This window comes from Notamacropus eugenii, chromosome 2 (assembly GCF_028372415.1).
Source record: "Notamacropus eugenii isolate mMacEug1 chromosome 2, mMacEug1.pri_v2, whole genome shotgun sequence".
Lineage (NCBI taxonomy): Eukaryota > Metazoa > Chordata > Mammalia > Diprotodontia > Macropodidae > Notamacropus > Notamacropus eugenii.
This window is the reverse complement of record NC_092873.1, coordinates 76,548,892-76,574,089: the sequence shown is the minus strand read 5'-3', so window position 1 is coordinate 76,574,089 and position 25,198 is coordinate 76,548,892. Positions and strand designations below refer to the sequence as shown.

Sequence of the window (25,198 nt, the reverse complement as noted above, 5' to 3'; positions counted from 1 at the left end):
ACAGACTATCATTAAGCCACAGGGACAGGACACAATTAGGTGTTCTCCATTCAGATGAACTTTGGGGCGTCAACTCCAAAAAAGCTGACCCAGATTAACTGAGACCAAAAGCCTCACCCCATAAACTACCAGTCTAATATCTGCTACTACATTTAGGAGCAGTAGATTCATTCCCTCATTTCCTAGGAGGAGATACAGAGTTTCAGTACTGGCTCTATGAGGAAGGTAGAGTCATCTTTTGGCATTTTTCTTGATTTTGGTGGCGGAGGACAACACTGTTCTTGAGGATGAAAGAGACAAAAGGTAGGGAAAAATATTTATGGTATCTAGTTTCTGCCACAGTGCTAATTTCAATCTATCTACAATGTCCAAATCTGTGGTCATGTTGATTGTTGCAAAGGTTGCTATGGGGAACCCCACAAGAATTCTGAGGTAGAGGTATGTACGTCCCCCTGACATCATGGAAATTCCCTGATGTTGAACAAGATATTAGATGGGGAGTGCTCTTTTTTTTCGCTATCAATTAACAAAGGTGCACATTTTCCCCTCATTAAAATGTGCTCCTACCCATTTGGCAACCTCATGCACACTGTCCAGTATTTTGTCAAGAAAGGCCAACGCATCAACCACTATGGCTAAGTCATTTGGGTACTGACGAACATTACTTTTCCTGTTATATAATTTGTAGCATATGGTTGTAATCATTAGGGTATAAATTCTGAAGTTAAATTGAAAATTATGAGACTGAAAGAACAATCCTGCCTTACTCCTTGGATGTCAATTCTTGATGAAAAGCCACTCTTACAAAGAAGAGAAGTCTTACTGCCCTGGTAGAGTTTTTGGACAATGCTAGTAACCTCATCATGCAAGCCAGCCCACCCCAGTGCCAACAAGATTATGTTGTGTGGCGCTGAGTCAAATGCATTATTCATGTCCAGCCAGACAACCCCACATGTTTTCTTTTTGTATTTGGCATCTTCTAAGACAGAATGCAGCAAAAAATTATGTTTGCTGTAGCCATCAACAGGCATGAAGCCCTTCTGGCTCCAGCTGATAAGTCCATTCCTGGAAATCCATTTACAAAGTCTTTTTGATAGGAGAGAGGCATAAATCTTAGTCATGGAATTATTCAAGGCTCCTTGTGAATTAAAATGGTGTTAGACAGCTGCCACTCCTTCAGGACATAATCATAATTTTGTATCATATTAAAAATGATTGCTAAAATATGTCTCTCAGGTTTGACCTTATTCCAAATCCAACATCTAATGTCATTTGGTCCAGAGCCTGTGTTATTGCAGCTTTTTAAGCAATCTCATAATTCAATAGGAGTGAACAGGTCCAAGAATGGATTTTCTGTATCAGCGGGGATATCATTACTTAGTATTTGATCATGTAAAAATGTGAACAAAGTAGCAGTAGGTACAAAGACTTTTAAAAAATATTCATATAAAACTGTTCTTCATATTTGACATGCTGGTCAGGCTTCATGGATTATTCATCTAAAAGCATGAGGGTGATTAGTCTTTGCAACCAGGCTGTTTTTTCCACAAGTGTCAATATTTTTGGCTTAAAACTTGTCTAAAAAGCAATGCATATATAATCCTTCTGTACTCTCTTAATAAAACCTGATAAAATATTTTGAAATGCTGGTCCATTTCTACAATTCTTAAAATTTTCAATCTACTTTTTGTGAAAATCAGACAGATGTGTACTGATAAAGAGTTGTTGGGTAGTGCTCTACAATTTAAAATATTGTCAATGGTTTCTCCTTCCAGTATTTCTGTTGGTAATTTTGTCACCAACATCACTGTCTTCCTATTTCCTGCGAGACTTGTCCTGGGGTGGCAACTTCCTTTTCACAATTATTTACAGGTTCCCTACCCCTGAACTCTATCATCACTGAGAAGTTGTTTCTCTAGATTACTTTCCTAATCTTTGGCTCTTGACTGCTGACTCTCTGTGATTGTGGATCCTTCTAAAGTTCTGGAGGGAAATAGAACTTGCCTTTTTAACATAAAAGGGGGCATGTGAGACATTTTCACTGGACATACCTTTACAGTGGGTATTGACAGTTGGAATTACCAACTTCGTCAATGATTTTAGATTGGACAGCGGCATAACCTTTTGTTGGTGCTTCCTGCCTTCTTTGAATGGTACAGAATATTACCTGGCACCCAATATATCAAAAGGCAAGATCCTATCCATGGTATTTTCTTAGCTAATTTGATAAACCTCTGTGTCTCATAGTATGGAATTTCAGTATAGTATCCCCTATAGGACATTTAATGTTCACACCCAACAGAAAGTTCATTATACAGTTTTCCAGATTGGCATTTGCTTCATCTGATGTCACTGGTCAGAAGGCAATTTCAAGTTAAAAGTCTAATTTTAATAATATTAAAATTTTGGTTTTAAAATATTAAAATCTATTCTTCATAACTCTAGCCTAAGCCTAATGATGGTGATGATAATAACAGTAATACCTACTCCTAATTTATCCTTATTTCTTGTATATCCTAACATAGTCTTATATATCCTTACAGCTTTCTCTATCCTTAATTCTTTCCCTATCACCACCCCTACCACTAACCCTTACCATATCCCTAAAACTTTTCTTAAAAATTTTCCCTATTTTTTATTCTAGTCTATTCCTGATTTTCCATCCCTATTTCTCTCCCTACTCATTTAATCTAATTTTTATATCATATATATTTATCTGTCTATCAGACACTAAATATGAAATTTGATCCAAATTAGGTACACAAACTATCATGGAACAACCACATAGAAATACAAAATACCAAGCAGTCTGATTAAAGAGCAAGTATTTCTATCTTCATTTTACAGATAAGAAAACTGCAGCCCTGAGAGGTTAAGTGATTTTTCCTAGGGTGACAGTATCTGAGGTGATATTATAAAAGCAAATGTCCAGAAAGTGTTCTTTCCTCTAAGTCAAGAACTGCCTCAATGACCTTCTTTAGGAAAAGAAGCCAGATGGTCCAATGTGAATTTTACCATAAAACCTGTGTATATCCTATATAACAAAGATTCATCACGATCAACAAATATTTATTGACTCCCCACTTCATATGTGCAAGGGGTTTGGGGTTAGTGCCATAGGGAAGATAAAGATTAAGAAAACATTAATCCTGCCCACAACTCCAAATCTTTAAGAGATATTAACCTTGGCATAAAAGCAATAATAGAAAGACAGTGTGGTATAACAGAGATTGAGCAGGCCACATAGCCAGGAGTCCTGGGTTCAAGCCCCTTTTCTAATATATACTGGCTACATGAGCCCAGGAAAATCGCAGCCTTCTTAATCTTTTTTATGGAATGGTCAGTGGGTGAAACCTATGGAGAGATCTCCAGATATTTTTAAAGGAATTTAATTATAAGGAAATATAGTTATCAAAACATTAGGGGAAAAAAAGCGAAGATCCAGACCCCAGCTTTAGCACCCCCTGCTCTAATCAAACACAATGTTCAATGGTATTTCCATGCTATTAAAATTAAATAGCGTATTTTTCCTTTCTATTAACAATCTTTGTTTCCTTTCTAATTTTTCTTCAAGGAATATACTTTGTAAGGGGGAGGAGGATGTAGTTTGAGCAAAGTGTCTTTATGTCCAAACAAAATGTATTAGAAAATTGTTAAAATGCTTGTGACCTAATGAGGTATACAGTGAGTGGTATCACATACAGTAGGAAGTAAAGAAAGCTCCTAAGACTGAAGCCCATCCACAGGATAGACCAAAGTTCTGTTGCCCTTGCTAACCTTCAGAGGTAGAATTTTGCATAGAACTGAGCAAGGTTACAAGATGCTAAGTTGTGCAATTTTGATTTTGCAGGCAGTAAATTGAAAATCTAACACCACCAAATTCAGATTGTTTTCTCATGAATTGAATTCATTTTCTAAAAGAGGGAAACAAACTTTAAAAAAAAATGCATGGCCCCTCAAATTTGAATATAATCATTAATCTTAATTTTTCATAGGAAAATAAACAAGGATCAAGGTACTAGTCCTTGTCATTTTAATTAAAACTTAATTTAAAATTTTTGTTTCTTAGAATACTAATTCCATGAAAGGTTATTTTACTATGGTGCTGTGCTAATGGCAATATAACATTTAAAATTTATCCCTTATTGTGATATGTTTCATGCTTTAATGAAAATTTGGAAAATTTGAAATCTAGTTTCTTAATAAAGGGTAAAATATAGCCCTTATATGAAACCATAAGATCTTTCTATTTCATAAATAACAGATATTATGTTCAAAAGAAAATATGAGTATAATCAATTAGCAAATTATCTAATTATCCCCAATCTGGAGTGTATGTTCACAAGTCCCATACCAACCTGCACCGGCACCTCCTGTTTCATTAAGTATCTCATTTTATTGAAGACCTGTTGTTGGAGCTGGTCCCAGGATATAGTTCTGTCTTCTCTCATTAGTAAAGGTGGACCAAATCTGTAGAAAGATATAGAGAAGTTTCTTTCAATAATATAAAAACCAACCAAGGATAGAACAGTTCTAATTAATTGTGTGATGTTCATCTCTCTGAGGTCTTGTCAATGAAATACTGTCTTTAGCATAGTGCCTTTCACATGACAGATATGGCCAATAAATACTTTTTGACTGACTACACAGATATAAGGCAGATATTTTCTACATGCTCTTAATCAAGAATCTTTGAACTATGGAGAAACAAATAAGGAGAAGAGGCATATGACTAGATCATTAAAAGACTATATATACATATATATATACACACACATATACATACACTTCAATGGCTCTATGATTATCTCAAACGTTTCAGCTTGTAATCTGTACATACCTCTCCTACGTAAATCATATCCTTGTCTTTCCCTAAATCCTAAAAGTTGGTCTAACTAATTACTATACTGGTGGCCTTCCTACGGACATCTTATTACTGCAGGAATACCAGTGGAACATATAGATTGTCCATCCTGCTATGCAGTCTCCTTCCTTTTTTGTAGTACTATATCTCTCTGATGATACCCTTTACATAATATTTTTATGACATTCTTCAATAGTATATACTAAAATAATTCTTTGCATGATTTGAAATTCCTTAACTTGCAACTGTGGCATCATGAGAAAAACACTATTCCACTGAGCAGCTTCACGTTTTATTTGGTGCCAGATACTCTGGATGATTACTGCTTTGAGTATAGTTTGAAATTTTGTACTGCCAGGCCCCTTCCTTTCCACTTTTTTTTTCATTATATCCTTTGAGATTCTTGTCCTTTGTTCCCTTTAGAAACAAAGTTTTCAGTTCAGGGCTAGACTATTGCAATCGCATCTATTTGGTCTCTACAATCCATCCTCCACACATCTACCAGGTCTATTACCTTTCTCTCCTCAATATACTCCAGTGGCATCCTATTACCTCTAGAATGAAATGTAAGCTCCCTTCTTTTTTATCTTAAAGCCCTTCATGGCCTGGCTCCAAACTTTTCTAGTTTTATTATACATGAACACTACAATGTGGTCCAAGTTGTTTTCCTGATGATCCTCATGTGTAACCATCTATTTTCCATCTCTACAACAGTTTTTACAAGCTGTACCCCATACCTGGAAATACATTCTGAACTATGGCTATTAGAAGTCCTGGTTTTCTTCAAGGTTTAGCTCAAATGCTTTCATACAAGGCTTCTATTGATCCCTGTAGCTACTAGTGCCTCATGCCAGAGGTGCCTTATATTAACTTTGTATTGATTTGAATATATTATACACACTGTCTCCCCTAATAGCATGCAAGCTTCTTTTGAGAAGGGACTGTTTCTTTTTTGTCTCTTTATTGCCAGTGCCTGGAACATAGGTGTCCTGATTGACAGATATTTGAAAATTGATTTGTCACCCTGAAAATTGTGTTGTCTGCAGTAGAGATTTTTTTCTGTATATTTCTGGTCTAGTCTAGTCTAGTCTAGTCTATCTCCCCTTTTTCCTAACTTTAGTGTCATTTCTACTTTTTCATAAAGCCCATATCAGGACTGTAACATTAGAGTACAAATATGGTAACCTTATTGTCATTAATGGAGAAAGCAGTTTGTTACAGTATTATTGAAACATCTTTTCTAGGTCTGCTTTTGATAGTTTTATATTGGGCCAAGTATAAGAAAGAAATAGGGCAAAGGAGTGAAGCTGCCTAAGGCTTAAATTTTATTGTTATCAAAATAATGAAAATTTATATTTATAAAGCTTTACATAAATTTTCCATACATAAATTTATATCATACACATTTGTTGTTGTTTTTTATTTAATTTGTTGTGTCTGACTTTTTATGATCCCATTTGGGATTTTCTTGGCAAAGTTACTGAAGTGCTTTACCATTTCTTTCTGGTAATGCCAATGCAACACCCATAGCACCCATATGCATGCATATTTCCATGGTAAATTTTCAAAATGTAAATAACTCTTTTCCTCAACAAGGAAACCAAGATATTTATTCAGACACCAAAATGCCAAATCCACCATAGTAACACTCCCTCATGTCTCCCCACAAACAAGCTCCCCTAAGCAAAATTCCTCCTTCTCTCACTCATGCTAGCTGCTCTGCCTCATCTCTGCCTCACTCTCTCTTCCTGCTCCAACTTTTCAGCAGGCTTCTCCCACCATGAGCTCCATGTGACTCAAGCTGTGGGCTGGGCCAAAGCTCAAAGCAGGTCACATGGGCCTATTAAGGGGCAGGGAAGATCTTCAAATTCCCTTGACATTACACTTCTCCAGCTCATTTTACAGATGAGGAAACTAAGGTAAAAGGGTTAAGTGACATGCCCAGGGTCATACAGCTAGTAAGTGTCCGAGGATAGATTTGAATTCAGGGAGATGAGTCTTCCTGACTTCAGGCCTAGCACACTATCTACTGCACCACCACCTAGCCGCCCTGAAGCTCCATCATGTAGTCCAATTTTTTATCTTACAAATGAGACAAATGGAATTTATGATTAGGAAGGGACTAGCCCAAGGTCACACAGTGTATCTCCTAGCATGTGACTTAAATTTGCTAAAATTCTCAATCCCTATCTCAATTGTCATAGCAATAAATCCAACTGTATACACATCAAAAAGAGTCAAAGGAGTAAGAAACAGTACCCACATCTTACATAGGGGTCCTCTTTTTATTACTCTACCTATCCTGAGACAAGGAACAGAGATAGTAGTCACCTGAGTTAAGTTCCAGACAGGTAATCTTGGCAGTGGGAGGAAGGATTGGAAAAGTAGTGTTTGTAGAATATCAGCAACGATGGCGTCCAAGTAGGGGAACATATGTGCTTGAAGAAACCTATGAAATGGATAGGGTGCTCTGGACAGCTAAAGAGAGAGTACATGGCCAATAATCCTATCATTTTGAGGAAATCTGGCAAATAATCGTATCTCTTTTTCCATTTGGCCAATTCTGATTTTTAAGGAGTTCTCTTCAAAGGATTTTTTGTGCCTCTTTTTACCTCTGACCTATTCCATTTTTTAAGGTGTTATTTTCTTCAGTATTTTTCTGTGTCTCCTTTACCAAGGTGTTGACTTTTTTCACGATTTTCTTGTATCACTCTCATTTTTTCCCCCAATTTTTCTTCTCTCTTATTTAATTTTTAAAATCTTTTTTTTGAGTTCTTCCAGGAATTCTTTTGGGGCCTAAGACTAAATTACATTTTTCTTTGAGGCTCTGTAGTTGTTTTGAATAGTTGTCTTCTGAGTTTGTGTTTTGATCTTACCTGTCATCATAGTAACTTTCTATGGTCAGGTTCTTTTTTTTGTTCTTTGCTCATTTTTCCAGCCTGCACCTTGACTTTGAACTTTATGTTAAAGTTGGGCTCTGCACCTGGGGTAGATTGGGCACTGTCCCAAGATTCAAGTTTTCCATGTTGCCAATTTCAGAGCTAGTACTGGGGAGAGGGGGTCTATAAGTTTTCAGTTCTTCCAAGTTGGTATGATCTAAGGAGAGGCAGGGTCACTCTCTCCTAGTGTGTGCTCTGGTTTGTGAGTGAACACAAGCACTCTTTTCCATGCTGGAATTTCGTCCAGGGTCTCCATTCATGCTGGTGCTACACTTTACCCTGGGACTGTGGCCTGCAACTGTGTATGGGCAATCCAACAGAGTCCTGCTCCCAGTAACATCAATGAGTCCCCTGTAATCTCCTTCTGACCAGGTGTGCAACCCACTTACAGGCTTTGGACTGAGAACTTCAGAAGCCACAGCCACTAATTTGATCGCCCCAAAGGTCTGTTACTGGCTTGCCAGAGCTGGTTCAGCCACAGCTAGACTGCACTCCATTCTCACTCCAGTGAGATACACCTGCCATCCTTCTAAGTTGTCTTATGCTGGAAAAATTGTTTTACCCCATCCTTCTGTCGATTCTGCCACTTTAGAATTTCTTTTGAGATGCTATGTAAATTTTGAAGGGAAACTTGAGAGAGGAACCTTAGGGAGGTCCTGCCTTTACTCCGCTTTCTTGGGAACTACATTTCTTATGAATTCACTGTAAAAAGTGTAAGGAGCAGGATATCGTTTGTTAAAACAACAGCATGGTACCCTAAGTATCTTGATTAGAACTAATCCAAAAATTGTGATTTAGAACATTTTTAACTTCCTCATAACTTGGTTCGTGTGAAGAGTATCACATTCATAACTTTGACTACACTTAATACCTGAATGTTAGAGATCACCAGGAACACTGACCCCTATATTTTCTTATATTTTCACTTTCAAAAATCTCAGATGTGGGGGATATAGGAAGTCTGGTTAATATCACCTTCACCTGTTTCACACAAATCTGAAGGATTTACTGTCCATGTCACTGACCATAAATTGCAGAATATTTCACACCAATTCTCCTGCATTCACATTCTTTCCAAACCATTTAAAACAACTGCAAACAATAAATTATTGGAGAGTGACTGCAGCAGGTGGATCAAGCCAGCCTTGGAAAGATAACAAGTGACTGATGGTTTCTAACTTTGCAATTCAGAGTGATTTTTTTGATGCCACATCAATTCTGGACTGATTTCATCAACAGAACACATACTATTTGGGGGGCATGATTTAATGCATCACAGTGCTGCAAAATGAAGCATGTTTTTTATGCTTAAAGTTGTAAATCAAAAGTTAATCACAATTTTTCCAAACACCTATGCACTCACGCATTGGGATCAATAAATGTAAATAGCAACAGCGTATCTTAAATACTGATATTTTTCCTAAGAGCTTTACGCATCTGAATATCTCACTTCTCATGACTGTAAATCAGAAGAAGCAATTTTTTCTTTTTCCTTCAAATACTTTACAACAGCCCTCTTAATCTCCAAGGTTTCTCTTCTCTAGGTTAACATCTCATTTCAAGATTTTTCGCTATACTGGTTGCCCTTCTCTAAACACTCTCCAGAGCTTTTTAATATCCCATGTCAACCATGCCACTCAGAATTAAGTCTGCCAAAATACATTTACTAATTATCTAATTAATTCAAGCAAAATTTTTTATTCCAATTATTTTCTTTGGTTTGCAAAGGGTGCCTAGATACTGTGTTATATGTTCTGTTTATTGATGGCTCGAACTTTGTGTAATTCTTTTTCTACAGCTTGTTCATTATTAATTTAGCGAGATACTCTTATTTGATCTAATTTACTCTCTTCATGGCACCAACTGTTTTATTCCATAGTTCTCTCTGCTACTTCACAGGTTTAGTTCTACATTTTAAAAAAAATTCAAATAGGATAATTCCCCTTTAAGGTTTTTTTGTTTTGTTTTTGCCAAATGCCTTTCGGAATGCTGCAGTCCACCTGCCCTTATAAAAATTGTGTTCTTTTATTAAAGTTTTTATGGTATTTAGATTTACAAAACCTAAAAATCTTTCAGGTGTGAAACCTAAATATCACGTTAGATATTCTGGTCTAGAACAAAGATAACACTCCCATATGCATATTTCAATACTGAGCTGCTGTCTTTCCTAAATGGAGAGTAACGCTATGATTGAAAATGCAGCCCATATTCTCTTTTTTATCTGCCATACACGTAACACCGCTGACTCATTTATCTTGTTCACTAAAACTCTTAGACCTTTTAAAGAATAACTTATCTCATTTCCAGTAAGATCAAAGGTGAAACATGGATGCCATCACCCCTGTTATTCAATAGGGTACTAGAAATGTTCGCTTTAGCAATAAGAAAAGAAAAAGAAATTGAAGGAATTAGAATGAGCAAAGAAGAAACAAAGCTATTGCTCTTTGCAGATGATATAATGATATACTTAAGAGAATCCTAGAAAATCCAGTAAAAACTACTTGAAATAATAAAAAACTATGACAAAGTTGCAGGACATAAAATAAAACCCATATAAATTCTTGGCATTCCTTATGTACCACTAACAAAGTCCAACAGCAAGAGAGAAAGAGAAATTCCACTTCAAGTTACTGTAGACATTATAAAATATCTAGGACTCTATCTGCCAAAACAAACCCAGGAACTATATGAACACAACTACCAAACACTTTTCACACAAATAAAGTCAGATCTAAATCACTGGAAAAACATCAGCTGCTCATGGATATGCCAAACTAATATCATAAAAACAATTTTACCTAAATTAATTTACTTATTTAATGCCATACCAATCAAACTACCAAAAGTTATTTTATAGAGCTAGAAAAAAAATCATAACAAAATTCATCTAGAAGAACAAAAGGTCCAGAATATCAAGGGAATTAATGAAGAGAAATGCTAGGAAAGGTGGCCAAGCCATACCAGATCTTAAATTATTATATATTTTTATTATAAAGCAGCAATCATCAAAACTACTTGGTATTGACTAAGAAACAGACTGGTGGATCAGCGTTAATAAGTTAGGTACACAAGACACAGTAATCAATGACTACAGTAATCTACTTTTTGATAAATTTAAAGCTCTGACTTCTGGGATAAGACCTTGCTATCTGTCATAAACTGCTGGGAAAACTGAAAAAGAGTGTGGCAGAAACTGGGCATAGACCAATATCTTACGCTGTATACCAAAATAAAGTCAAAATGGGATTACAATTTAGATATAAAGGCTGATACTATAAGCAATCTGGAAGAACAAGAAATAGTTTACTTGTCAGATTTATGGAGAATGGATGAATTTATCACCAAATAAGAGATAGAGAACATTATGAAATACAAAATGGATAATTTTGATTACATTAAACTGAAAAGTTTTTGTACAAACAAAGCCAATGCAACCAAGATTAGAAGGAAAGCAGAAAACTGGGAAATTATTTTGACAACCAGTGTCTCTGATAAAGGTCTCATTTCTAAAATATATGGAGAACTGAGTCAAATTTATAGGAATACAAGCCATTCCTCAATCGATAAGTGGTCAAAGGATATGAACAGGCAGTTTTCAGAAGAAGAAACTAAAGATATCTACAGTCATATGAAAAAATGCTCTAAATCAATATTGATTAGAGAAATTCAAATCAAAATAACTCTTAGGTACCACATCCCACCTATCAGATTGGCTGACATGACAAAACAGGAAAATTATAAATGCTGGAGAAGATGTGGGAAAATTGGAATAGTAGTGCATTGTTGGTGGAGCTGTGAACTGATCCAACCATTCTGGGGAGCAATTTGGAACTATGGCCAAAAGGGCTATAAAAATGTGCATATCCTTTGATCCAGCAATACCACTTCTAGGGCTGCATCCCCAAAGAGATCATAAAAATGGGGAAAGGACTCACATGTACAAAAATATATCTAGCATCTCTTTTTGTGGTGGCAAAGAATTGTAAATTGAGGGGATGCCCATCAACTGGGAAATGGCTGAACGAGCTATGGTATATGAATGTAATGGAATACTATTGTGCTACAAGAAATGATGAGCAGGCAGAGTTCAGAAAAACCTGAAATGACTTATATGAACAGATGCCGAGTTGGGGGGCGGGTAGGAGACCAGGAGAACATTGTACACAGTTACAGCCACATTGTTGATGACTAACTTTGATAGACTTGGCTCTTCTCAGCAACACAAAGTTCTAAGACAATTCCAAAAGGCTCACGATGGAAAATACTATTCACATTCAGAGAAAGAATTATGGAATCCGAATTGCATATTAAAGCATACTATTTGTTTTCTCTTTTTTACTTTGTTTCTTCTTTCTCATAGTCCATTCTGTTGGTTCTAATTTTTCTTTGCAACACGACTAATGTGAAAATCTTTAATTGAATGTATATATAGAGACAGTCTATATCAGATTGCATGTGGTCTTGGTGCAGGTGGCAGGAAACAGGGGAGAAAATTAGGAACTCAAATGGAACTGAATGTTATAAACTAAATATAAGTAAGCATCTTTTTAAAAAAAAAAAAAAAAGAATAACTGCTATCTACCGATGCCATTTCTACTTACAAAGCAGATTCTTTTTTGTACCCAAGTGCAAGATTAATCAGTAGAATTATCATTCTACTAGATTCAGTTCAATGTAGAATCTTCAGACTGTCAATATTCTTTTTATTCTATTTCTACTCTGTGTTACCTATTCTGCCCCTTTGTTTACCCTTCAGCTTTGTGACATTTCATGAAACATACATCATCTATCCTAACATTTTAGGTAAACCAAGTCACTGGCAAGAATATTATAAAGTAAGCAGCCAACGTAGACACCCTGGAGGAGGGGGAGGGGTCCTCCACTAAAGGTCTATTGCCACAGTGACTTTGAACTACTAACAACTGTTGAGGTGTAGCCATTCAATCAGTTATGAATTCATCAGATTGTCTGTTGCCTAATTTAGATGTCTCCTCATCTTCTCTGCAAGAAAAGTATGAGATACTTATTCAAAAGTTCTGCTTAAAAATCTAGGTAAATTTTAACCACATTACCCAAATCTACTAGTTTAGTAATCCTGTCAAAAAAGGAAATGAGGTTAATCTAGAATGACCTAATGAAATCAGGCTGGCTCTGCTTCCCTAAATGTCAGTCAACCACGCCTTTCAATGATTCATTCTCAAATTTTCCTAGGAACTGAAGTCAAACTCACTGATCTGTTTTTCAAACTGTTAGCTTTCCTTTAAAAAAAGAACTGAGACATTTGACCATAATCTTGTGATACCTCTCCCCTTGTCCATGGTCTTTCAAATATCACTGACCATAATCACACCTACCAATTCTTTTAGGACCTAAGGACAGAATTTATCTAGCCCAAGTGAACTCATCAAATGAAGCTAGTGGTTCTCTTACTATCTCCTTTTTTAATCTTGAGTATCAGCTTCCTGTTGGTCATTTTGGTTTTGTCATTTCTAACATAAAGTTAATTCTCCTTGGCAGAGAAAAAAAAAAACCCCAAAGATTGTTTCATTCTCCCCAAGCACTGGTCCTACTTCCTTCTTGGATTATCCTTTTTCTCCCAATATAGTGTGGGGTAGGGTTGGGGGGAAGGCCTTTTGTTGTCCTTTCCTTCCCTTGCTAGTTTCAGATCATTCTAAGCTTTATCATTCCTCAGGTTATTTTTACAGGACCATGACACACTCTTGTTTGTCTGCTATAACCTTGACTTCATCTCATTTCATTTTCTGCACATTTCTTTTAAAAATCTAAGTTGGTTGACAAGTTCCTTGTGCATCTACACTTCTCTTCCTTCTCATTGGAACTGCTTCCCTTTGTACCTTCAAAATGTCATTCTTGAATACTTTCCATCCTCCTGGGCTGATCCTCTGATTCATTTTACTCCATTAGATCCTATCTATATTCTTCCACTCTACTGCTTCCTCAATGATCCCAATATCTGTCAAAAACCATGACAGAATTAAAAGCCATCGTGCCTTCTAACACAAGAACAAAGCAGTCACATCTAAGATCACTGATAGCAGATAGTTACCATCAATGACTAACATTAACTGGAAGAATTATTCCTTTGTCTTCTATGGACTGAAAAATATCACAGAATCATAGAATTTGACAGTTGGAAAGAACCTTAGTGGCTATATAGTCTAACCCCTACATGAAAGAAATATTCCACTATAACATACTCAACATTCTCAGCTTCTGCCTGAATATTCCAACATGGGGAATCATGCCACCTTTCAAGGCAGCTCATTCTACTTTTGGACAGCTCTAACATTTAGAAAAGATTTATCTGACATAAGCCTAAAGTTGCCTTTTCTCCACCTTCCACCTTTTGCTCTTGGTTCTCCCTTTAGGACCAAACATAACAAGTTTAATCCTTCTACATAAGGCTCTTAAAATACTTGAAGACAGTTATCATGATAGCTCCCTGAGTTCTCTCTTCTCCAGGCCAAATATCCCCAACTCTATCAACTTATCTTTCTCAATGTCCTCCTTAAACCATGGCCCAAGATGCTTAAGCCACAATGCTCTAGAGAGCAGAGTATAGTGAAGCTACCACCTCCCTACTCTTGGAAACTATGTTCCTCTTAATTGAGTTCTTTGTAATAACAAAAAAACTGGAAACAAAGCAGATGCCCATGTAATATGGGCAGAGAACACCACATTTAACATCAAACTTTCTGAACATGCTGGATAGCTTTGCTGAACCACTTTTCTTTCTTTTTAAAATCTTTTGTTATACAGGATTATTCTATGGAAGGGGGAGGTGAGGAGCAAAGCATTAGAAAATGTAGGTGATGTAAAAAGATCAATTTAAATATTTTTCTAGAAATCCAGTACTCCTTTTTTATACACCACAATATCACTCTATGTAGATATTGCTTCTCAACACACACTTTTCAAAGTCTCTGATGTGAGTCAGTATACTTGCTTTTACTGGTGGTCCACAGGCTGAGTTGTAAGGTGACTTTCATGGGAGGGTCACTTAACAACTGTGGAACTCAATCAAAACCTATTGCTTCTCCATGTTCTTACAGCTTCCAATTAGATCCTGAACAGCAGTGCTACACACACACACACACACACACACACACACACACACACACACACACACACACACACACACACACACACACACACACACACACACACACAAAATGAGCCAAGTAGGTAGGACATTTCAAATGTGTTTACTTACTAGAACATACCTAGACCTTTTCTGTTATACAACTGGTGGCATTAACTTGATAGATACCTTAAAATAAAGTTGTACAACAGAACAAGGTTTTTGATCATCTTAAAAATAACTTCTATGAAAATGGCTGGAAATCTATAGGTTTGCCAAAGAACAAGGATCTTCAATGTTGAGTGGCCTACATTGGATGTGTCTACATGGCAATTTTCCACATTGCTCTAAGGATAATATATAGATTGCCAGTTATATCCATAATTATTTACATAGAATTTTATCTCAGGTAGAATCCCAGTCCTTGCAAAAACAAGTCAAAAATGTCAAAGAATCCCTAAAACTGCTAAGTATATTTAAAAAATGAAAAAAAACTAGAAAGAATTATAACATACCTTTTGGCTTTTTGTCCTGACCCCACCAAGTTACAGAGTAGAAGTAGAACTTTGCTCCCATTCCCAGAAGACAAAGATTCAGCTGATAAAGTAGCCATCTGTGGAAGGTTCTGGCCCTTGTGTTTGTTTAATTGAATATCGGAGGGACAACCTAAAAGAAAGAATGCATATAAGAGAACAAAGTTTCTATGTTTATGTGAATTGTACTAGGTTTGACTTCATGGTGCCTTCATTCTAGAATTCCATTTCAAGTAGCAAGGAGGTAATGAAAAAGAATAGTGGGAGGGAGGGGGATGAGGAAGGGAAAGGGAAAGAGAAAGAGAGAAAGACAGAGAGAGAGAGAAAGGGAGGGAGGAAGGAAGGGAGGGAGACAGAGAGAGAGAGAGAGGATCTGAGGCCCATGAACTACGTAGTCATGGTAAAGTTACAACTCCCCAGCATTTCAGGATCCTTGGTGATATTTGCATTTCTAACCCTTGTAACATATTAAAAGGAAAGCATAATGTAAACAGAAAGCACAGTATAAATGTGAACTGTTACTATTAGCAAAGTGGGGAGGGAATAAGCATTTACATAGCACTTGCTATGCATCAGATACTGTGTTAACTGCATTGCAAATATTTTATTTCATCCAACTTGCAAAGGACCTATTATGACATGAACTTCAAAAACTTAGAAGACTTTAATAGACAGGAACATATCAGTTACAGCAGCATTTCTGACTTTTTTCAAATAAAATAGGAATTAGCTTAAGAAACCTAACACCTACTGGTTATATACACACCTTGTATATAAAGAGACAACATCATTAGCTAAGAATAAACAAAGTCCCTCTGTTTGATTATGGTAGAATTTAGATCTGTTTTTAATTAATAGGATAATATATACTTATATGCATTGTGTGTGCCCACACATGTACACACACAAACACCCTGCGACTGTCTGAACCTACAAAAACTGCATCAAAAGTCCTTCACAATACTGGCCTGGCACTAGGTCATTCAAAACTAATTCTCAGACAGAGTACAAGGAAGCAAAGCAGTGAGCACTCATCTACAACTCCTCTAAACAGATCTATTAAATGCACCAGTCCAAATCCTGATGGAGAAATCCAGAAAGTCAGAGTGAGTCCTTTGTTTGACCCAAGCTGGCACAGGAAGACAGGCAGAGGTGTGCAGATATAGAAGTCCCAATGGCAACAGATGCCCAAAATGGCAGCTTTGTGACCCATTACACAGCTCTGGGTCACAGATTTACGGCAGAGTGAGAAGAGAACATGTGCATAGCCAGGGCATTATCAGGTTGGGAGGACCTGGTGCTATACAGATAAAGAAGGAAGTTCAGAACATCAGTGATGTGGTTCAGATCCCCAAGCTTTGACTACAATCTCAGTTCCAGCATCTAGTCTAGCCTGTAAAGAATAACCAAGACAGGAAATTCATACCAAATGGGAGCCTACAATTCTGTCCCATTAAATCAGCAGAGCTTCTCAGCTATCTGACAAGGGCATAAGTCCAGCAGCATACTACTGTTGCTTATACTCAAACTCAGGTCAGGAACTTGCTGGGCTGATACCAGGGGGCAGCAATTAGACTTTGCCCTGGAGCAGACCCCTTTGGAAGCAAAAGAAATCTAAGGGGTCAATCTGTGAGTAGTAGTAGCTGCCGGTCTCCCCTCCCCACTGCCCCACCCCTCAACCAAGGGGAAGCTTGTTCTAGTTGGACAATGCTGCTGTTTCCTCCTTCTTTAATTCCTCCTCTTCCTCTATCCATGTGGGGAGACGCAGACTTACATGTGAATGCTCTGTCCAAAGGAATATAAATTTTGATTGTTTACACTTTGCAAAGTATCTTGGGGCTTAGAGGCTAGATTTTTTTCTTCCCTACTTATTTATTCTACCATTTTTTAAAAATGGGGCAATTAACTCTTTTGTCTCGCATAGTTCTCATTTATGATTTCTTGAACCACAGCTCTGGAAAACCAGGCTTTGATAAAATCCATTGGAATTCAAATAGAGCTACCTAACTGCTTGTAAACCTAAAGCACTCTGAACCTCACTGATAGGCCAATAACAGGTCCCAGTCCAAGCCTCACTTGTTCACTGTTTGGGCTTTTATGGCAACTGTTTCTGCTATGACCAGAAACTGAGGGTCTTCTCTCAGACTGATTCTTCTGTAAAGGCAAGTAGGCCATTTTTTGCCTCAATTCTTACCTAGCCTTTAACTACTGAATGAGTTCCGCCTCAGACAAACTGAGACCTAGTCATCCTGCCTTGCTGATGTCTTGCCACTGGACTCCTATGACTCTGGAGAGAGAGGGGCTTATGACTTTGCACAGCTTTTCCTCCAAATCTAATTCACTTGCAAGTCAAGATATCACCCTGGTAATGTCACTGGTCCTCTTTTGAGAATGAAGGAGGAACACCAACAGATAAACAACAACCAAAGAGCATCTAGAAACGCATCTGGATGAGAAGCTTAAAATGGATAGAATCTTTTTTTCTATTGCCCAAGGACATTAAGAGCACACATGTATTCTTTGTGAAATGAAAATCAACTGATAAGCAATTTGACAACCTTCTGTTTAACATTTACTAAAAATCTATTTGAATTTTAGAATGTTAGAAATAACTTATTAAACAGATCCATAAAAAAGATCGAGAAATCTGTATCTGAGAGTTCAAAGTACAAACATCAAAAGGTTTATATGTCCCATCAATCATACTACCTTAACATCCAATTCAAAATCTGAATGGGATGTTACATAGTGCCACCGTACCTGAAAATGTGGTAGGAACTCCCCAGATGGGTGACCAGGGAGCTTGGAAAGCATACACGTTGTCTCCTTCTGAAATGGTATTCAAGTCTTCATCATCAAAGAAAGACCGCTGGAATCCACTGGGGGACAACTCAACCAGAACCACCTGCAATGAAAAAAGTTGTTTCTTTTATTTTTTAAAGTTGTAGCTAACATAGCAAACAAAGCAAAAAAAAATGACAACATACAACCTTAGTATAGAAATCTCCCTTCTTTCAAAATCAGGCAGTGTAGCAGAAGCTCTCACTCTCACTGAGTCTCTTACTGAGCAGTTGAATATGATTTTCACCTTTCCTATTTCATAGAAAGGCTCCCTCTAGTTATGAGAAGATCGTCACAGAAATACGTAGGAAAAAAACCCCAAATATGTAATATATGTTTTAAAACAACCTAGCATAAATTATCAAACTAAAATTCTCTGCTTTCAGAATGAAGTAAATAGCATGAATACCCTAGAAAAAACTATGCAAGTAACAACCCTATCTTTTCAACTACCCTGGGTTTATTCTATCCTGGGGGTGACTCACTTGATATATTCTCTCTGGTTCAGAAAGGGGGTACTAAGGTAAAATCAGTTTAGGGGAGAGAGGAATTGGATCTGAATCCTATTCTCATGCTATGATGAAGAGCATTTTTACTAAGAAAGCAACACTACATTAGGAGGCCAGAGAATGAGATCTATTCTTCTTCTATTACCATTTTTCTAATCATTCAGGTTCATAATCTCAGTTATACCTGACTCTTCTTTATTCCTAACCTCCCCTCCAATAAACTGGCAAGTCTATTAATCCAACCTTCTCACCATCTCTTGTTATTATCCCTTTCTCATACCACAATTACACTCATTAGGCCTTACTTACTTCTCAAATAGACTCCTGTAGTAGCCTCCCCTTAAATCTCCCTGAATCCAGGCTCTCTTCTTTCCAAATCACTATCCACTATTCTACAGTGCTAAGTCTGGCTTATATTGCAAGAGGAAATTATCCCCCAGGAGTTCAAGGATGCCTCCCTTGTACATCTCTATAATAGTAAAGAGAATAGATTGTCCTGCGACAATCACGGAGGGGGTCTCTCTCTTAGTCATTGCGAGCAAAATTCTTGCTAAGAGTTCTCCTTAATAGGCTGATCTTTCACCTGGAAGATGGTCATATACCTGAGAGCAAAGTGTGGCTTCAGAAAGGGCCAAGGAACAGTCAATATGGTGTTTGCTGCCTGACAACTCCAGGAGAAATGCCAGGAGCAGAACAGAGGTCTGTACACGTTTGTAGATCTGACCAAGGTCTTTGACACTGTTAATCATGAGGGTTTATGGAAAATTGTGCCAAAATTTGGTTGCCTGGAGAAGTCCATCAGTATTGTACATCAATTTCATGATAGCATCTTTGTCCAGGTTCTGGATAATGGTGGACAATGCTCTCGTGCCTTACCAGTCACCAACGGAGTGAAACAGGGCTGTGTGCTTGCTCCCATGCTTTTGAGCATGATGTTTTCAGCCATGTTGTCAAATGCTTTCAATGAGGATAAACACAGCATCAGGGTCAACTACCATACTGATGGTAAGTCTTCAATGTGAAAAGGCTACAAGCTAAGACCAATGTGGAGGGAACGTTGGTGCATGATTTTCTGTTTGCAGATGATTGTGCACTCAATGCAGCCTCTGAAGCTGAGATATAACAAAGTATGGATCAATTCTCTGCTGCCTGTGCTAATTTTGGCCTAATAATTAACACCAAGAAAATACAGGTGCTCCAGCAGCCACCACCACACCATCCATACATGGAACCATCAGTTACAACAATGGAGAAGTTTTGAATGCTGTGGATAAGTTCACTTACCTTGGCAGTGTACTTTCCAGGGATGTACACATTGACAATGAGGTTGATGCATGCATTGCCAGAGCTAGCTCAATGTTTGGGAGGCCGTGAGGGAAAGTATGGGAGAGAAGAGGTATCAGACTGACTACCAAACTGAACATCTACAGAGCTATTGTGCTGACTTCATTGTTGTATGCCCATGAAACATGAACAGTCTACCAGTGCCATGCCAGGAAACTGAATCGCTTCCATTTGAACTGTCATAGTAACATTCTGAGGATCACCTAGCAGAATAAGGTACCAGACTCGAGCTTAACTGCCAAGCATTCAAACTATGCTTCAGAGAGCGCAACTCCAACGGGCTGGCCACCTTATTCGAATGCAAAATGTAAGTTTACCAAAAGGACTATTTTATGGGAAACTCACATAGGGCAGGCATGGTGGTCAGAAGAAGCAATACAAGAACACTCTCAAGGTCTTTCTCAAGAACTTTGGATTTGATTGTGCAACACAGGAGATACTGGCACAGGACCGCTCACCATCTGATGTGTGCCCACATCAGAAAGGGTGCTGTGCTGTATGAGCAAAGCAGAATTGAGACAGCACAAAGGAAATGTAGGATGCACAAATCTGGAGTAACCATCCCAAATGTTCGTGCAGACTATCTGTGCCCAACCTGTGGTATAGCATTCCAAGCTCATATTGGTCTGATCAGCCACAGTCATACACACTGAAACTTGACTTTATCACAGTGATGTCATTTTGGTTCTCTGCAAAAATGAAGGACAACAACCAACCAACCAAGTCTGGCTAGGTCACTCCCTGCTCAAGAAATTTTAATGGCTTTCCATTTCCTCTAAGATAAAACATGAATTACTCTATTCAGCACTGAAATAGCTGCAAAGCTACAATCCATCATTCCAGTTTAATCATATGACTTCTTTTCAATTCTATGTTCCAGCCAGACTGATCTGCTTGCTGTTGCTTGTCCACAACATTCCATCCCTAGTTTCCATGTCTTTGAAAAGGCTATGCCCTTATCTGCAATGCTCTCCTTTTCTTTGCTTCTTGGGACGCTCAACTCCTTTCAAGGCTCAGATCAACTGCCACCTCCTTCAAGAAACCTCTTATTTTTCCTACCTGTCCCCTTCCATTGAAATAAATTTGTATGTATTTTGTCTCCTGCATCTGATCATTTGTGAACACATTATATTGCACTAACAGATTCTAGGCTCCTTGAAGACAAAAACTGTCTCACTTTTGTATTTGCATCCCAACATCTAACATACTTAAGAGATACTTAATAAATACTAGTTAATTGATTTGAAGAATATACATTATTCAAAAGACGCAGGAACAAGATGGGAAAAAAAGGAAAAGTAAGATGATTCTGCATATTAACATGATACCCTTAGTTAGGAAATCTGGGAATCTAGAAACCAGAATAGGGAAACATAATGGAGAACATATGCACAAAGATCAATACAGACAAAAACAAATACATTAACACAATATTGTAAAGTCAGAATACGGTCCTGCCCAGATGGACTGAGAAGCTGTCATGGGAATAAGAAATCAGATTTCTTTTGTTCGATCTCAGAGAGCAAGACTCAGAGTAGCGGGTGAAAACTGCCAATTAACTACTAAAACGAGACATGATTTGAAGAAAAGATATCTAACAATTAGAGTTATAACAAAATGGCATGAGTTACCCAGGGAAATCTTGATTTCAAAGTTAGGAGAAACCTTAAAGGTGAACTAGTTCAATCTTCTCATTTTATATAAGAGGTAAAAGCAAAGGCTGGATAGCCACTTGCTTGATGTGATATAGAAGGAATTCTTGTTCAAGCATGGGTTGGACTTCTGAAGTTCCTTCCAACTCTGGGTTTCTGTGATTATATAAGATGATAAAATTGAAAGCAAAATAATCACTTCTGGTGAGTTACTTTTTAACTTGGAATTTCATTGCAAATACAACAAAATACTTTGCCAAAAGTGCAACTGAAATTCCATCACTAAAAATATTCAGCTACCACTAGAATACAGTATGGAAGCTACTTCAGAATCAAAAGTAGAGCAATGGCAAAGAAGATTATGATGTTATTATGTATATTATATATTATATATAGATTATATTCTACAGATGCTGAAAAATTTAAGAGCTAACAAAGATAATAGTGCTAATATTTCCAACCACCAATAAAAAATTCTTTGAATAAATCTTTTCAGAAAGGGATTCTAAGTAGCTCCATCACTAAATTATATACACAGGCTTCAGTTCCTTGGAGCATTCATTTCTTTCACAATAAGAAGTCATTCCACATCTTGAACCTCAAAAGCAAAAAACCCCCCAAAAACTAAGTATCAAATGGCCTAGAAATAGTGTAGATTATGCAATGAACTTACAAATACAAATTCAAATAGAAAAGAAAATAAGAAAGGCTTTCCACTCTTAAGTTCCACTACATAAAGTGCTTTGAGTTCATCCTTCCTTCTTTCTTTTATTTCTTCCTTCCTTTCCATGAAAATACAGGGAACAGAGAGTATCCAGCAGGATCCAAGAGTTGACAGTGTCAAATGCTACAAAGAGTCACAATCCTTTGCACACAGAACACTCTGAATCAAAGAATTTGAGTCTGAAGAGAGCTTGGAAGTCATGTTTGTCCAATTCCCACACAAGAGAAAGGTGCCCAGCAAGTGGTCATGCTACTTCTGTGTGAAGACTTCTATAGATGGGGAATATATTCTATATTCTATTTTTGGACAGATCTGAATGTTCAGGTTTTTCTCTCTGGACTTGGCAGTCATGACTTAGCTCACTTCTCACTCTGTAACATCCTTCCCATATGTTGGCCCCATTCTCCAATGCTGAGTCCTTCTAGGGCCTTCATTTTAGAGATGGAACCAGGCTGGCCAGGCCTCCTTTCTTCTCGCTTGTGCTTCTGACTCTGCAGATTTTACTGGTAAGCTCCCAAGTAGGTATCTTTCCCTTCTCCCCACTCCCTTTCAGCCTACTTTTCCATGCAATCTTTCCTCATTAGAATGTAATAGTACTTGCTGAGGGCAAGGACTGTCTATGCTTACACTTACAACCCCAACATTTGGCATAGCGCCTAGCATAATGCAATTAATAAACACTGTTGCCTTCAGCTGCTTGCCTACTAAACCACTCTATTTAAAGTTGGAGTTCTGTTCTTTTACTATTCCTTATTTCCAAGAAATATGTAACATTTTCAAATTCTCTCATGAGCTAGGAAAGAGACATCTGAAATTCTTATACCACAGAGAGGAGGGAAAGAGTCAAAGAGAGGAAGTGATTTGTTCAAATTTTCAAAAAGTCAGTAGCATTACTTGACAGCTCCCACAGATAAAATGCTTTACAATTTACAAAGCATTTTCCTCAGAATCATTTTTTGATGTAAATAACACAAGTATTATCATCCCCATTTTAACAATATGTAAACCAAGGCTCAGAGAGGCCAAATGCTTTGGTCAAGGTCACACTGCTATAGCGTGGCAAAAATAGAACTCCAGTGTTCTTTTTATTATCCAAAGTAGCCTCTCAAAAGGTTTTTTTTTTTTAATTTTAATTGTTAAACCCGAAGACGTCTTACTATTACTCACTCTTCCATTAATCTTTCATTAACACAAGATCCACATGTGATTTCTATGGCAAAAAAGGGTACCCAATAAATGCCAATCAGGCTAGACCTTGACTTCATACACTTCTTAAGATAGAAAGTTACATTCTCTTCTAGTCAAACTACTGAGTCCAGGCACAAAAACTATACATATGGCCAGATCGTGTTATTTACAAATGAAATAGCAATTTATGAGTGAAAACAGCCACCATTATTAAGCTTAATCAATTTAGACTGCTAAGCCAAACACCTTCCAATTATTTTGGAGGCCAGTATCTATTAAATTAAATTCCATCAAACCTCATTAGCTGTGATTTTGCCTTCTTCTGCTACCATCTTTCTCAGGGTTGCCACTGTGCTGAAAAGTGGCACTGCCAAACCAATCCGCAAGAACCTCTGACTCTTGGACTGGAAGACCAATGTGACATTTAAGGATCTGAAAAACAGAAAAAACATATTTCTGGAAAGACCAAAATGAATGGCACTTTTGTGTCACAACTTACCAGGTTCAGCATTTAAGAGGTTAATTTCTGCTTCTGTACTTTAAAGTATACTTGAGAGTCAAAATTTTACAAGGCCTCATTAAGGTTAAGTCTCTGTTTCACACCAGGAACACAGATTTAAAAATCACAGAATTAAAATGATCATTTTTTTTTTCAATTATCAACCATTTTTTTCTCCCTCACACTCCCTTCATTCACTAAAACAAAGAAAGAAAAAAGAAAGAAGAGAGACAGAGAGAGAGACAAGACAGAAAGAGGAAACAAATAAGAAAGAATCCAAGAAAATATAGGAAAGAAGCACAGCATCATATAAGTATAGTCAAGTAAAACTAAATTCCCACATTGGCCATATAAAAAAACTTGTTCCTTATTCTGCATATTAGCTCATCATCTCTGTTATAAGATGGGCAATGTTCTTCATTAGCCCTCTGGGATCATAGCTAATTATTTCATAATCAGAATTCTTAAGTCTTTCAGAATTGTTGGTTTTTTATAATATCGATGTTATAGTATAAATTGTTCTTCTGGTCCTGTGCACTTTACTCTGTCTCAGTTCAGGCAAGACCTGAGTTTCTGAAACTTTTCTTTCTTCATTTCTTAGAACATAATAGCTTTCCTTTATATTCATATGCCATGTCTCCAACCATTTCCTAAGTAATGAAAACTCTTTTAGTTTCCAGTTCTTTGTCATCACAAAAAGAATTGCTATAAATACTTTGTACATAAAGGACATTCTCTTTTTTCTGCAATCTCTCTGGACATATGTCTAGTAGTAGTAGTATTGTTAGGTCAAATGACATACATGCACTGTTTAGTAATTTGGAGGGAGGGATAATTTAAAATTGCTTCTCAGAATAGCTAGCCAAATTCACAGCTCCACTAACAGTGCATCAATGTGCCTGTTTTCCTGAATTCCTTCCAACATCTGTCATTTTCAATTTTTTCAGCTTTGCCAATCTTACAAGTATGAGGTAGGAACTAAGAGTTAATATAATTTGCATTT

At 37.2% G+C, this 25,198-nt stretch overlaps 1 protein-coding gene across 3 annotated transcripts in view; it reads right to left on the bottom strand.

The window, feature by feature from the left end:
• Positions 1 to 25,198, bottom strand: part of USP43 (ubiquitin specific peptidase 43) — an 82,413-nt gene that overhangs the window by 26,272 nt on the left and 30,943 nt on the right. For all 3 annotated transcript variants that reach the window (XM_072641059.1, XM_072641058.1, XM_072641057.1), the window contains exons 5-8: positions 23,993 to 24,128; positions 18,199 to 18,343; positions 15,421 to 15,571; positions 4,359 to 4,470 (exon numbers count right to left, since the gene is read on the bottom strand). In XM_072641059.1, the coding sequence (XP_072497160.1) occupies positions 4,359 to 4,470; positions 15,421 to 15,571; positions 18,199 to 18,343; positions 23,993 to 24,128 (544 nt within the window). The remainder of the gene's footprint in view (positions 1 to 4,358; positions 4,471 to 15,420; positions 15,572 to 18,198; positions 18,344 to 23,992; positions 24,129 to 25,198) is intronic.